Genomic DNA, 14479 nt, shown 5'->3' with positions numbered 1-14479 from the left:
TTTTTGTTTTTTGTTTTGTTTTGTTTTTGCTCAAGGCTATGCAATTCTGGGAGTTGGAATATGTTGAGGGGCCCTCCGCTCTGGGTTCGCAACTCCCAGAATTCCATAGCCTTGAGCCCAAAAAGTTAAAGCTGTGTCAAACCGGGTTATTTCTCCAGTGTGGATGCATACACCTCACTGACAGGACTCTTTTATTTCTCCCTTTTTTGTGGAGAAACGCGTCCTTCCCTTTCCCCTTCCCTCATCCCCATCCCCATCCCCATCCCCCAACAAACACACACAAACACACTTTCCCTGCTTGAAATGTTTTATTATAATATTATTGTTGTTTAAAACTCGTGAGGACTGAGCCCCTCAAGCGGCTGGCTGCCTTTCGACGGCGCGCGCAACCGCCTTTCCCTCCCTCTCTCCCCTAGTTTTGATTGACATATGCTAATGGCCATTTTTGCGTGTGCTGAACTAAGCGCGGGGGGGGAGGAGAAAAACTGCGCACTTCGAGGAGGAGGACTTCACCATAGCGACGGGCGCAGCGACCCCGCCTTTATTAAAACCAACCAACCAACCAACGGGCAAAACCGCTCTCCAGCTTTTGCGCATGCGCGCCCCTGCGAGCCGGCGGCCTCGCCCTTAACCCAGGGAGGCGGTTAACATCAACGCACGCTTACTTCCTGCTTGTCCTCTTTTCCTCCCTCTGGGAAACTGCGCATGCGTAGGGAGAGCTTCTCTATCTCTTTTCCCTTCCCCTCCCTCCTTTTTCCCAGCGTCCCTTGCGCGGTGAAGAAGCGTCGACTGGAGGCATTTTGTGTGTCCTGGATATCGGCGGTTGAGGGAGACAAGATGGCGGCGGCCGCTGAGTGAAGCGCCCCTTGGCGGCGGCCAGGGACCCGCTTAGGCTTCTCCCTCCCTCCCTCCCCCCCATCTTCGAGGGCTGCCTTCCTGGAAGGGCGGAGAGCGGCCCGGCAGCCGGGGAAGCCTCGGGGGCGCCTGCGCCTTATATCTCTATATCTCTATATAACTATACATATCTAGGGACCCCATTCCGCCATTTCCCCTTCTTCTCTTTCTGTCAAGGCTTCGTCGGCGGGGTCTAGGCGCGTGAATATCCCTCCCTTCCTTCCTTCCTTTCCCTCCCCCGTCCCTTCCCTCCCTCCCTCCCTCCCTCCGCCATGGCGAGCAGCAGCGGCTCCAAGGCCGAGTTCATCGTCGGGGGCAAGTACAAACTGGTGCGGAAGATCGGCTCCGGCTCCTTCGGGGACATTTACCTGGCTATCAATATCACCAACGGGGAGGTAAAGTTTGGAAGCCTTTTTCTGCTCTGTTTCGGCTGCGTCCACACTGGAGGGATAACCCGGTTTGGCAGCGCTTTGACTCTTTTGTGGCTCAAGGCTATGGAATTCTGGGAGTGGGCCCCACAACAAACTCCAGCTCCCAGAATTCCATAGCAGAGAGGCAGAGAAAACGCCCAGAGCCTTCTTTTCCTCAGGAGGGGTCTTTGAATGCGTTGACAGGAGGTTCCCTTTGCCCCCCTCCCCAAGTGTCCCCTGCTCTTGCTCCGCGGAGCAGCCTCTGACCCGTGTCCCTCTCCACTGCAGGAAGTGGCTGTGAAGCTCGAGTCGCAGAAGGCCAGGCATCCTCAGCTGCTGTACGAAAGCAAACTCTACAAGATCCTCCAGGGGGGAGTGGGCATCCCCCACATACGGTAAGAACAACAGCTGCGTTCGGGGGGGGGTTCCTTAATAACCCCCCCCCCCCCCCCCCCAGGATCTGCGTGTCTTGTGCTCCTGTGTAGTTGCAGTTACAGGAGTAGCTGCTCTGATGTCTGGGGTGGACCAGTGGAAATGGCTGCTCTCTTTTGTGTTTTTGTTCCAACATGTCTTCCTCTGCTCAGAAAATGGCGGATGTCAAGGCTTAAACCTTCCTGGGAAGTGGGGCATGTTTTTGTTATCTCTCTCCTGTGCGTCCTTTCTGACATCAGTATTATGTCCAGAAAAATGGGGGCGCCTGAGAACGAGGGGAAGTAATAAGTATAGATACGTGGAAGCCCCTTTCTGTTGCTGACGACACATGCGTCACCGAGCCCAGTAATTACATGCTCCTGTTTAAGGCAGGCTTCCTTGCTTTCTTTTGCTCAGCTTTATGGTACAGTATCTGTTTTAAGGTCTATTTGGGGACTGCCTGGTCTCTTGTTGGAGCAGTACCCCAGGCAAGAGATTAAAAAAGTAATACATCAAACTAGAAATAATAAAAAGCAGATTTAAGGAATGATGCAGATCCTTTCATGTAGAGAAGTTTTCTTATATAGAGAAGGCTTCACCGATACTTGAAAGTTGTGTACCCACCCAGCTGTGAACAGTTTTCAAAATGGGTTTGGTTTTTACACTTGGATATACACAAAAGGCAGTAGATCTTGTCTGGTCTTGGAAGTGAAGCAGGGTCGGCCCTGGTGACTGCAAATGAATACCAGGAGTTAGAGGCTATATTTAGAGGAAGGAACTGGCAAAATATTACCTGAATATTCATTTCTGGACAAAACCCTATGAAATTCATGGGATCACCATAAGTTGACAGATGACCTGAAGGTGAAACACACATACATACACACTAGTGTTAGGTTATATGTGAAGACATACAGGTAATAGCAATAGTGTAAATGGATTGATTTAGTTTCAAAATCCTGTTTTTTTCTAACTTTTATTCTTGACAGATTAACATTTTGATTTTTTAAATCTCACTTACATGTATAACATCTGGTATTCACACTCCAAGAGCAAAGTGAGCTTAATGTAAGCAGATAATAAACTTAGATCCAAAACACACAGTAGAAATAATCCAGTTTGAGTCAGCTTTAACAGCCCTGGCTCAGTGCTAGGGAATCCTGGGAATTGTAGTTTTGTGAGACATCTAGCCTTCTCTGTCACAGGATTCTGTTCACAACAAACTGGAGTTTCCAGGATTGCCTAGCACTGAGTCAGAGCAGTTAAAGCAGTTTCAAACTGGATTATTTCTGTAGTGTGTTTTGGATCTTAGTTAAAATATTACTTTTGTATTCCCCTGTTCATTTTTCTAAAGTAGGAAAAACATTTGCTATTAAACCAGCAAGAAATGCTGATTCCTTAGTCATTACAGGTATCTGCTGCTGGTAGTTTTGAGCTACAGAGGTAGTAAGCAGTGTTGTAACATGGATAAATCCCTTGCCAAATAGATGCAGAATTTAATGACACACTTCTATGAAGCAACTCCCAGCTCTAATTACACTATGCGGCCAATGGTATAAAACTGTTTATTATCACACAAAAGACTCTTCTATATTCTGTGATGGATTTTCTGCTTTTGATAAAAAGATTGTCTTTAGGGTTGTCCTTAGACTTAGCAAATGTAATACAAACATCTAGATCTGGGTGATCTTGTCCTAAAAGCCAGCTTTTGTTATAATGCAAATGTTAAAATGAAGCACTGTCGATGCACTTTGAAGTAATGGATTGTATTATGTGTCTGTATTAGTGTGGCCCTTGGCTTAGGCATCTTGCTTTATTTTCTTTGCATTGTGTGTTTGTTTATGAAGTGTTAAGTGTCTTTGAAAAAAGAAAGAACTAAACACTAATACAGGGAATTCAGTGGAAGAATATTCTCCAGAAAATGCAGAATATACTTTAGCTATGCAGTTAGATGAGCTTATGTAAGAGAAGTAGTTCATACTAATCTTCATAAGTAAATGAAATTGATTTGAGCTGGCAAAGTGTCACATCTCTCTTAGAGAGTGTCAGAATATGGAGGAGTTGTGAAAAGAGCTGCATTTTTCAGCTTTGGAAATCAGTCATGCTGAAGAAATGATACAAATGAAAATAATATAAAGAAATATCACTGGGAAATAAAAAATTGTTTGTAAAATATTTTGGAATATTTGCTTAATTGTTAGATTCATGTTGTTTTGATCTTACAAATAACTTTAAATACTTAAATGAATTGTGCCAACCATGGTTCCTATGCAGTTAATGGTTCAACTCAAACATCGTGCTGAATCACAGTTAAAGAAAGTTTAACTCTGAATGGACAAACCATAGTTTCATTCACTTAGCAAATATAGGACCTGGAATTATAGTTTGAAGTGGGTTTTCAGATGGCTTGTGGTAACTAATATTTCCTACAGTATCTCAGTGAATAGACACTGTTTGACATGTTTGTGCACCACAAAGGTATTGAAGTTAAATGGTTCTGAAAGGCTGAAACCGTTGTTTGTACATTTGGAAGCTTAGTCTCTGGTCTATATTCCAAACCCATTGTTACCACAGACAGTGCAGTGTTTCCACAAGATACTAAGCTTACTGCTGTATAGCTGTAAAAGCCATGCTAATTTATCAAGTTCAGAATACATATATATATACAATACAATACAATATATACAATACAATATATACTGTGAATAATGAACTGGAATTAGTAATAGCATAATTACAAATGAATACATAAAATATCATTAACTATTTCCACAAAGCAGCATGCTTTCACTGTACTGTAAATTATTCCTTCACTTTATGAAGGTTGTAAATAAAAATGATAATTTTAACTTAGTTCTGAAAAGTTGTTTGTCAGTATTAGAACAAAAAGAATATTGTGGTTGAATTCTGAGTACCAAACTCTGCTGTGGAATTATTATTACTTAAATTAAGATAACACCTGAGATTTTCAGACACATTGATGACATCTTCCTACCCCCCCCCTACACACACACACTTAGTAATATGGTGAAGACTAAATATGTTTACATGGCCGCAGACTATCTGGATTGTAATGTGGGTAAGGGGGGAAATGTGTGTGAGGTCAAATGGAGTGAGATGTCTTGGAAGAAGTCATGGCCGACTGTAACCCTGAACAGAAGCATACCACCCTATTACATTTTGTTGCAGTTCCTGTTTATTTTATTTATGTTTAAACATGGAATGTAATAGTTATGGGCCAGATCAAAAGTCTGTGCAGGGAGCTGCTTAAAGCGTTTTCTGAGATCAATCCCCCTTGCATTGTTCAAGTAAGATTCTTTTGAAGCTCATGGGGTTGTCTTCAAAATACAATCAGCCTTCCATATCACCACAGGCTTGTTCTCCACCCGCAGATATGAAATATCTGACATCCATATAAGTCTATGGACAGGCTTGTGTCTGCATCAGTGCAGCTGAGTGCTTGCACTGCCATTGACCCATATGGGGCAAGTTAAGCCACGGACACTCCAGATGCTGGATTGGTAGTTTGCTGATGGATGGCCAACTGGCATGAGAAGCTGTAGTTGCCATGTGTATGGTTTTAGGTCTACTTAGCAATTGCTTTGGATCTTGGGTTTTTTTTTTCTGATACAAAGATGTTTGGTTGCAGCTACATACTGTAGTTGTTTACACCAATTGTTCTGGATGGATACAGCATGTGTTGCATCTGTTATAATTACCCAACTATCCAATATTTGAATGAAAGTGAAGATGCTATTTCTTATTTAGAATGTTATAACTATTAGCATGAGTTGTAACCCTGATTCTTTGTCATAAACAAGTTGTTATAGGAAATGTGAAGTCTAAATTTTGCCATGTACCTCTTGGGCTGTTTAAGGCCCAGAACCCTTTTTAAGTTCTGGAAATAAACCAGACATCATTTCCTATTTAGTTTCAACTTTTAAAAAGGTCTGAAATAAGTGTAGGGGAAGAACATGGCAAAACTGCCCCGGGGGCATTTTTTAAAAAAATTAAAAGTTAAAATGTAACAGTTAAACAGGTGGTCATGCTCTTGACACTTGGTGACTTTAACTGAACACAGGAACCTCTGGCTAAACTTTCACAGATTCCAGTATTAGTGTATCCTTGTCGAGAGGCATACTTCAACAAAAGGAATACAGTTAATCTCTAGACAAACTCACAATATTTTCTGGTTTGATATCAAGCAATAATTTATACAGTATTTGTGAACTCTGTAGTGCTTCTGAAATCAGTGATGAGATTGGTTACAAACCTCTTAGGTACCCAAGTGGTACTTGGAAAATTGTCCTAAGGAAAATAGTCAAAATATTAAAATTTATGGGTAGTTTTCAAGTTCTCAAAGTCAGTACTTAAGCACTAATGTGAAATTGTTGCTTGATGAGTTGCTGCCAGAATCTGGTAGAATCATTTTTAATAGCAAAATATATTTTTAATACTCAGTGATGACATCAAGGGAGCCAGGTGATTTCTGCAACCATCTTTTCCTTTCCCTCAAATGTTTCTAAGCCCTTGCCCCAGTCTAGCTCTCTGTAATACTAAGTTGGGAGCAGGGTCCAGGCGGAGAGGGAAGAGGCGAGTTGCAGCAGAGCCTTTTCTATTCAGTGCTAGACCTGGCTTTATACTTAGGCATTTGGTCTTGTTTTATTTTTCCATTTTAAGGATTGGTCCACTGCTTAGTGAAGGAGTGCCGGGGAAAGTAGTTGCTATCACTGCCCTCTGGTTTTCCTCAAATGTCTCTGGTCCCTTTTCTCCAACATAGTATCATAGAGAGATGGTACTGAGGGGCAAAGGTTCAGAGGGGGGAAAGGGGAGATTGTAGTAGTTGTGTGTTTCGGTTTTTCTCAAGGCCCAAACTTAAAGGAAAGCAGTGGGTTAAGGTACATCTGCACCATCACCCTGCCATTTTGGAAACTACAGTAATGGTGGTGGAAGGCATCTTTTCCTTTCCCTCAGTGTCTCATTAATCCTGCGGCTGGGCCTATTAATAAAGACAGGAAATATAAAAATGCATGGCTTGAGAGGCCAGTAGTGCATCATTCCCATCTACACAATTCACAGGCTTAACTCCAGAAGAGGAATAAGTTGTCCCTCTCCCCTTGATCAGTTTGTGCAAAATACATTTTGCACATTGCTGATATAATCCTCTTTGTTTAAGGTGACAAATTAATTGTTTTCCCTGCTGCAGCTGCTGAATTCTTTTTTGGGGTGGGGGTGGGGTTAACTGTAACCAACTTTGTTTTATTTAGTGGAACTGACGATTGTACACAGAACATTTCCAGGAACCGATTCTGGTCTGGCCACCTTAGCTTTTCAAAGCTTTCAGAATATGTACTGTTCCTGTCCACTCCCTCTTTTTCAGTTACTAGTGTGTTGAAGGAAGAATGCATTGATAATGCATTTATTTCCCTTTCTCTCCTTCTCTAGTTAAACCATGGATTTAGTCCAACACTCAAGCCACTACACCAGGCTGGCTCCAATAAAATCTGAACATAGAATGCAGGTAAACTGGGCAATATTCTAAAGGCAGTTCTTTAAAATATGAAGAGAGCCAGAGTGGTGAAGTGGCTGGAGTGTTGGACTATGATTCTGGAGGCCAGGGTTTACTTACCAGTTCAGCCATAAAACCCACTGAGTGAACTTGGGAAAGTCACATGCACTCAGCCTCAGGGGAAGGCAGTAGTAAACCTCTTCTGAACAAATCTTGCCAAGAAACCCCGTGATAGCTTTGCCTTAGTGTTGCCATAAGTCGGAAACTACTTGGAGGCACACAACAACAACAGAAACTGTGATTCTGAAAACTTCAAGTATGTGTAAGGGCCTATTAGAATGTTGCCCCCCCCCCCCGCTCTTTCTAATAGCCTAGAAAGTCTCTTAAGATACAGAGGATCATTTGTGGAGAGATAGGGCAGCATTTATTTATTTATAAACCATCTTTCTCTTGGAATGGGACCCGTTTTGGTTCACAGAAGAATCAGCTGAAACAATACAGTTTTAAAACACACAATTAAATCATTCCATTAAAAAGATAGATTAAAAACAGTTTAAAATTATTTTTAAAAACAGAAGTGAAAAATAAAGTGCAATCTTTATTTAGCTTCTTTGCATAAAAACTTTCTGGTTAGTTCTTTGGTTGTTGGAAGATCTAAGTCTTTCTTATTCTGAAGTGGGAGGCAGCCTTTCTTAATTCATTTTTAATAAAGCCAACAACTGCTTATTGTTGTCAGATTGGTGGTTCTGCAAGTCCAGATAACTAATTAGACTCTAATTCTGTGCCTTAGTAGCTTTATGTTTGTCAGCCAGTAATCTGTGTATGTGTTAAGTGGAGAGATATTTATTGTGAAGTATGGTGTATATATTTTGAACCAGCAGATAGCTCTGTGGTTGTAGCTTATTTTTTTCCCCAACATCCATATGTTCAGCCTCTCACTAGATGGTCTGTATAATAATTGTTGGGAAAAGCATGGTAATACAAGTTTAAGATTTTGTGAATTTGTTTTACCAAAGCATAAAGATTAATTGTGCAGCTGCATGTGAAGGATACCTTTCATATTAGAGAGAGAGATCTTGAGTAATGAGTAAATGATAACTGAGTAGCTTCTCACTGTGTTCACACCATTTATTGTGTAAAACACTGTAAGTCCTACCTGGGAAATATGCAGTCTTAGTCCCCCCCTCCCCTATTGTAATCCTTCTGAAAACGAGAAGAAGCATGTTTTTTCAGGCAATTCTATAAAACATTGGTCCCCAAACTTTTATCTTTCAGGTGTTTTGGACTTTAACTCACAGAAATACTAGTCAGCTTGGCCAACTGCCAACAGTTCTGGGAGCTGAAGTAAAAAATATCTGGAGAACCAAAGTTTAGGAATCATTGCTATCTATAAAATAAGGTGTCATTCCCTCCTGAGAGCCACTGACATTTGGACTATGACTCTAGAGACCAGGGTTCAAATCCCTGCTCAGCCATGGAAATCCACTTTGTGACCTTGAGCAAGCCACATTCCCTCAGCCTCAAAAGAAGGCAAAGGCAACCACTTCTGAACAAATCTTGCCATGAAACCCCTGTTTCCTTGGGCTCCTCATAAGTCAGAAACAACTTGAAGGCACACAACAACAAAGTTCCCTATCTGCTTTGTTTTAGTGGGGAATTTCCTCCTCTGTAATTGTAACTGACCTTATGTCACTTCCCCTATGTGACTTGAGACTGTAACTTATAGCAGGTCCCAGGAGTTGAAATCATTTTCCAGATCAAGCCAAATTGTTCAACCTTGCTTTGTCACTTTTGGAAGGTAAGGGAAATGCAAACTGATCAAGGAAAATCAAGAAAATTGTGATTGCAATGTGTCCAGACTTTGGTGGAGGACTTTCTCTTGGTACCATCATTGTCATGCTTGGTAAAGACATAGGAAGGGGCATTCTTAGTGGCTTCTCCTAGACTAGGGAATTCTCTCCCATGAGAAGCTGAATTGAGCTCTTTGCTCTTGTTCCAAATGCAAGGGAATGCATTTGCTTGTGTTCAGTTATTAATTGGTTGCTTCAGAAGGTCTTCTGATGGGCTGTGTGTATCTCTTGCTTTGTTTTGGATTGTCTCCTCATAGGATTTTCAGGGTAAAAAAATATTCAGAAGTGGTTAACCTGTGCTACCTTTTGCACAGCACTGATAAGAGTTAGGTGAAGTGTCACTGCTGTCATATCTGAGGGAACCTCTGTCAGTATCAGCTCTCAATACTGCTGCTGCCCAATAGCTTTTCTGCTGTCGTTATCATTAAGGCTGCGAGTTACTTCTTCTGATGCAGCTGTTAACTCCCTGAACAAAATGGTGCCTGGTGTCTCCAATTTAAGTATTGTGCAATGGATGACTTGCCTAACAGTGTAGTGTCCTGACAGTATTACTCTCAGGGACTGGTACATTCCAAACCCTTCCTTGTCTTTCTTTTAGACATCCATGGAGAAATCAGACCTTATACAGAGAGTCCTGTCTTCCACCTAAGTCTACTCTTCAGTATTCCTTTTCTGTTGATGACATTTCTATTCGACCAGTCCAGGAAGCCCATAGTCTTGGTTTTATTTTTTACTCTTCTCTGTCGTATATCTTCCAGATCCAGACCACAGCTAAGGCATGTAAATTCTTTTTATATAATATTGCCAAAATCCGACCATTTCTCTCTACCTTTACTGCCAAGATTCTGGTCCATGCCCTAGTGGTCTCGCGACTTGATTTCTGTAACCTCCTTTTGACAGGGCTTCCTATTTCTCTTCTCGGTCCTTTAATTTCTGTCCAGCATTCAGCTGTATTCATTATTACATCCATCCACCGCTTCGACTATATCTCTCCTTTATTGTCATCCCTTCACTGGCTCCTCCTCCCTTTCCGTATTCAGTATAAGCTCCTGTTGTTGACTTTTAAAGCCCTGCATGGGTTGGCCCCTCCTTATTTATCTAACCTTCTTTCTCCTCACCTTCTTGCTCGGTCCCTCCGTTCTGGTAATCAAGATCTGCTGCCTCAGCCTAGGATTTTATCTGCCCTGTCCTGGATTCGTCCCTTTTCACTTGCTGCCCCTCACTCCTGGGACCTCCTTCCCTCACAAGCACGGGTCATCACTTTAACCAGTTTCAAAACTGAGTTGAAGACCATTCTGTTCAGAGAAGTGTTCCCAGGCATTGCGTGTATTTGTTATTTGGTGTTGTTAATTTGTTGCCTGCTTCACTTTATTGAATCCTTTCCTGTATTGTTATGTATTATTTATATATATTACGCTATTATTTCTTAGATTGTATGCCATGGGCAGGTTTACTTTATTTTATTGTTTGTATGTACAGTGCTGTATAAATCAGCACTATATTATTATTATTATTATTATTATTATTATTATTATTATTAATAATAATAATAATAATAATAATATTGTATTTAGTGCTCTTGGTTTTATCTATTTTATGATGTGTTTGTAATTGGTTTTAAACTCTATGGAAACTGCTTTGATCTTTTTGGAAAAGCGGTATATAAATTAAATTTATTATTATTATTATTATTATTAATAGGAAAGCTGTTTTAAAGTGTTGGTGGTGGTAATAGTAAAGCAGGAATTTTGACTGATTATTGCCTACTATTTAGCATAGAAATGTTTCTTCTCTGTTACTACAAAAGGGAATGAAGGTGCATCTGTCCTGGGACAGATGTTAAACACTCACTTTACATTTTAAAAGAATCAAACTAAGGAATAGAAGAAAAAATAACCAAACCAATTTTCTAAGGTGTTAAAGACAGAATAGTGCCCAAATCAGTATCCCATAGAAGTGTGTGTATCGCTTTAGTGACTTAGCCTGAGGCTGATGGATGCAAGTGTTTCATATTTGGAAGAAAGGTGCAATATAAATTAAATAATTCAATAAATATCTATGAGTAATGGTCTTCAGACTTTGTATTGAGTTATCAGTAGTTGATGTTTCTACCCTTCACGAAGGTGACTAATGCAACAGTACAATATAGATTGCAGCAGTGATAGATGAAAGCATTGGACAAAAATAGAACAGTTGGAAGCTATTTAGGTCTTAAAATCAGTTTTACTCAGTTTGGGACTGATAAAAACTTATACTTGCTGCAGCATGAGGCATAGAATCATAGAATCATAGAATCGTAGAGTTGGAAGAGACCACTAGGGCCATCCAGTCCAACCCCCTGTCATGCAGGAAATCCAGGTTGCCTAATTGTAGGCAACCTGCAATTATGTATTCTGAGTAGTACACATTTACCATACATATAGTTTTTAAAACATGGTAACTGCAGATTTATAGTAACCAAAAACACACTGCCTGTTCCCCAGTATAGAAATACCACAGACTTCCATACGTAAGAGTTATGCATGGGAAGAGAATGATAGGCAAGAGAGAGATTTTTCTTTCCATCAGGCCCAGAGCTGTATTAAATGAAAAACTTGCAAATAAGGTTTGCAGTTTTTGGATTTTTGAAAGCACCCATTTTCTTCAAATAGGGTTTGTCTGCTTCAATTAGATTGCAGAAATGGTCTGCAAACACTCAGATTCCACCTATTGCCTTGCTGCTCATTTTGCAATTGCATATTATTGAACTCTTTGAAGTCAGTCATAGAGATTTCCAGAAATCAGATAAAATTTTTACTATATCATACTATTAGATAAATGCTTATTTTTAAGAGGACAGTTTTTAACAAGCCGTGGCCAGATGTCAAACTTTCATTTTAGTTTTGTTCTATAGCTATCACCAGTTGATGAAGATAAATACAAAGGTTATTATAAATTGTTCTACAAGACCTCCGAACTAAATAATATGAGAATCAAAGCTATGCAGTCACATGCACAAGCACCAGTATATTAGAAGAACCTGAAAATTAGGTCAGCAGTCTAATACAGTGTATTTTGATTCAAATCAATATACAAGTTTAAGTAATAAAACAAGAGGAAAGCAGAATCTGAAGATATTGAAACATATGTGGAATGAGGAAAAGTGCTAAAACTATGCCAGCCACAGATGCTGGCGAAACATCAGGAAGAAACATTTCTAGAACATGGCCACATAGCCTGAAAAACCCACAAAAAACTATGTTTATATATTGTAACAATATGAATTAGTTATGTAAATGTTTTCAGATAGCCAAATAGTTGAGCTTCATCTTAAAAGTCAAAAAGAGTTAGATTGTAATTTCTGGCTTGGTGTGATACATCTGACTTGTAACTGAAAAAGCATTAAATGTTATTTGTTCTGATGATGCACTGAACAAAATTATTCAAATAGATTTAGTTGTGTGGTTTTTTGTTTGTTTGTTTGTTTTTTGTGGATAAATACTGCCCAAAACTTCCAAATGGTACCTGACCATTGCTTTCTTCAAATTGCTACTGTTGGAAGACTTCAGAAATTATGATGTTTGCCTTTTTTTTCCACATATAAAATTGCTAAGTATCTGTGGATAAGCCAAATATGAATTTCCTTTTTCCCCCCGGGGAGGGGGGGGAATGAACAAAATAAAAATGTCTACAAGGAGTAAGAAATAATTTATTGACTTTGGATCTTTTAGTCTTCATGTTCTACATCTTTAAAAACAGGCTTGAACGCAATTAAATTGGACTCAGATTCAGTTGGGCTACATGTATTCTTTCTTCCCCAGCTAGGCAGGCATCATTTACTGTGGCTGGAAGCATATAACCCCCTTTGGGTCGTTTTAAGCCACTTCCATTTTTTTTTAAAAGGCTCTTTCTAGTCCTAAAATGTCCTGGATGGCTGCAAAATATGGCCAAAAAAAATACCCAAGAGGGATTTGGGGGTGAAAAATGTTGAACAAAATGTTGACCTTTGGAGGACTTGAGGTCACATGTGGTCTGCAAACTTCACTTTGCCCACCCCTTTCCTAGGCGGTTGGAGAATTTTATAATGTCTCAGTAGGGCTGTCACTATATTGGACAATATCAAGCATTGCATTCAGAAACAAAACACTCAAATAGTAAACCTGCAGCTCGCATAAAAACTGCAACCAAAACCTACTTGTGAAGCTTAAAATGGCTTTTATGGAAATAGGTCCTGTAGATTTAAACCATTTCTGTGCAAGTTTCGGAGCCAAAAACAGTTGGCAGCTTTTTTTTATGCAGAGCTTCATGAGCTGATCAGATGACCTGAGTAAAATTAGAAAAGCTGCAAAGTTGTTGTCTAGATCCCAGTTGTTAGCAATTAACATGATATTGTTTAAGAACTTGCTTGATGAGAAGGACAAAATTGCATTTGTAGCAAATAAGCACTGAAAAACTAATGAATATTAGGTGGGCAAGTTTAACCTTGAATATCAAATGTCAAAATAGTAGTTGTAAACTTGATTGAGAGAAGACTTTTGAAGTTCATATTGGTTTGTGGCTTATTATCATTGAATTATCCTGTCACTATGTACAATCATTAGAATGTTACAACAATTAGAATATAGACTACTTGAATTTCAGTGAACAGGAAGTTGAGTTCATGATATGGCAGTTGCGGCCCTACCTCGACCAGGGGGACCTTGAAACGGTAGTACACGCTCTGGTAACCTCTCGGCTGGATTTCTATAATGTGCTCTACATGGGGCAACCCTTGTACCAAACTCAGAGGCTACAATTGGTTCAGAATATGGCAGAAAGGCTGGTCACTGGATGTTCCAGGACCAGTCATATAACACCTATCTTACAAGATCTACACTGGCTGCTGATGCGCTTCCGGGCACAATACAAGGTGTTGGTTATAACCTATAAAGCCCTAAATGGCTTGGGCCCAGGGTACTTGGGGGACCACCTCTCCTCATATAATCCGCCCCGCACTCTCAGATCGGGCGAGAAACATCTACTAAGAGTTCCTAAATTTAGATACATGTCATCTCAGAGGGCTTTCTTGATCACAGCCCCACAGCTCTGGAACTCTTTGCCCAAGGAGCTCCGCACTGTCACCTCCCTAGATGTGTTCAAGAGGAATTTGAAGACCTTCCTATTCTGCCAGGCTTTCCCCCCATGAGCTCTGATGTTATTCTAATCCCCCTTCGATGATGTATACTGTCAATCCAGCTATTGCATGGTTTTTTATGGTTTTAATCTGTTGTGGTTGTTGTACAGTTTTGGCTTGTTCATGTTGGTTTTCTTTGATTGTATGGAGGGTGGGTTTGTACACTGTCGGGATATTGTTGTAATTCATTGTTTTGTTGAATTTTAATGTTAGAAACTGCTGTGATCTGTATAGGAATAGCGGTGTACAAATT

General features: G+C 40.3%; 1 protein-coding gene across 1 annotated transcript in view; it reads left to right on the top strand.

Annotated features, from left to right (window-relative positions):
* Positions 1 to 699: 699 nt before the first annotated feature.
* The window catches only part of CSNK1A1 (casein kinase 1 alpha 1), a 76036-nt gene continuing 62256 nt past the window's right edge, over positions 700 to 14479 (top strand). Inside the window, 2 exon segments of the mRNA XM_042454207.1 lie at positions 700 to 1289; positions 1593 to 1699. Coding sequence (XP_042310141.1) covers positions 1167 to 1289; positions 1593 to 1699 — 230 coding nt within the window. The 5' untranslated portion in view covers positions 700 to 1166.

Source organism: Sceloporus undulatus, chromosome 2 (genome assembly GCF_019175285.1).
Source record: "Sceloporus undulatus isolate JIND9_A2432 ecotype Alabama chromosome 2, SceUnd_v1.1, whole genome shotgun sequence".
NCBI classification, from domain to species: domain Eukaryota; kingdom Metazoa; phylum Chordata; class Lepidosauria; order Squamata; family Phrynosomatidae; genus Sceloporus; species Sceloporus undulatus.
The sequence above is the reverse complement of the archived record's forward strand: the minus strand, read 5'-3'. Positions and strand labels throughout refer to the sequence as shown.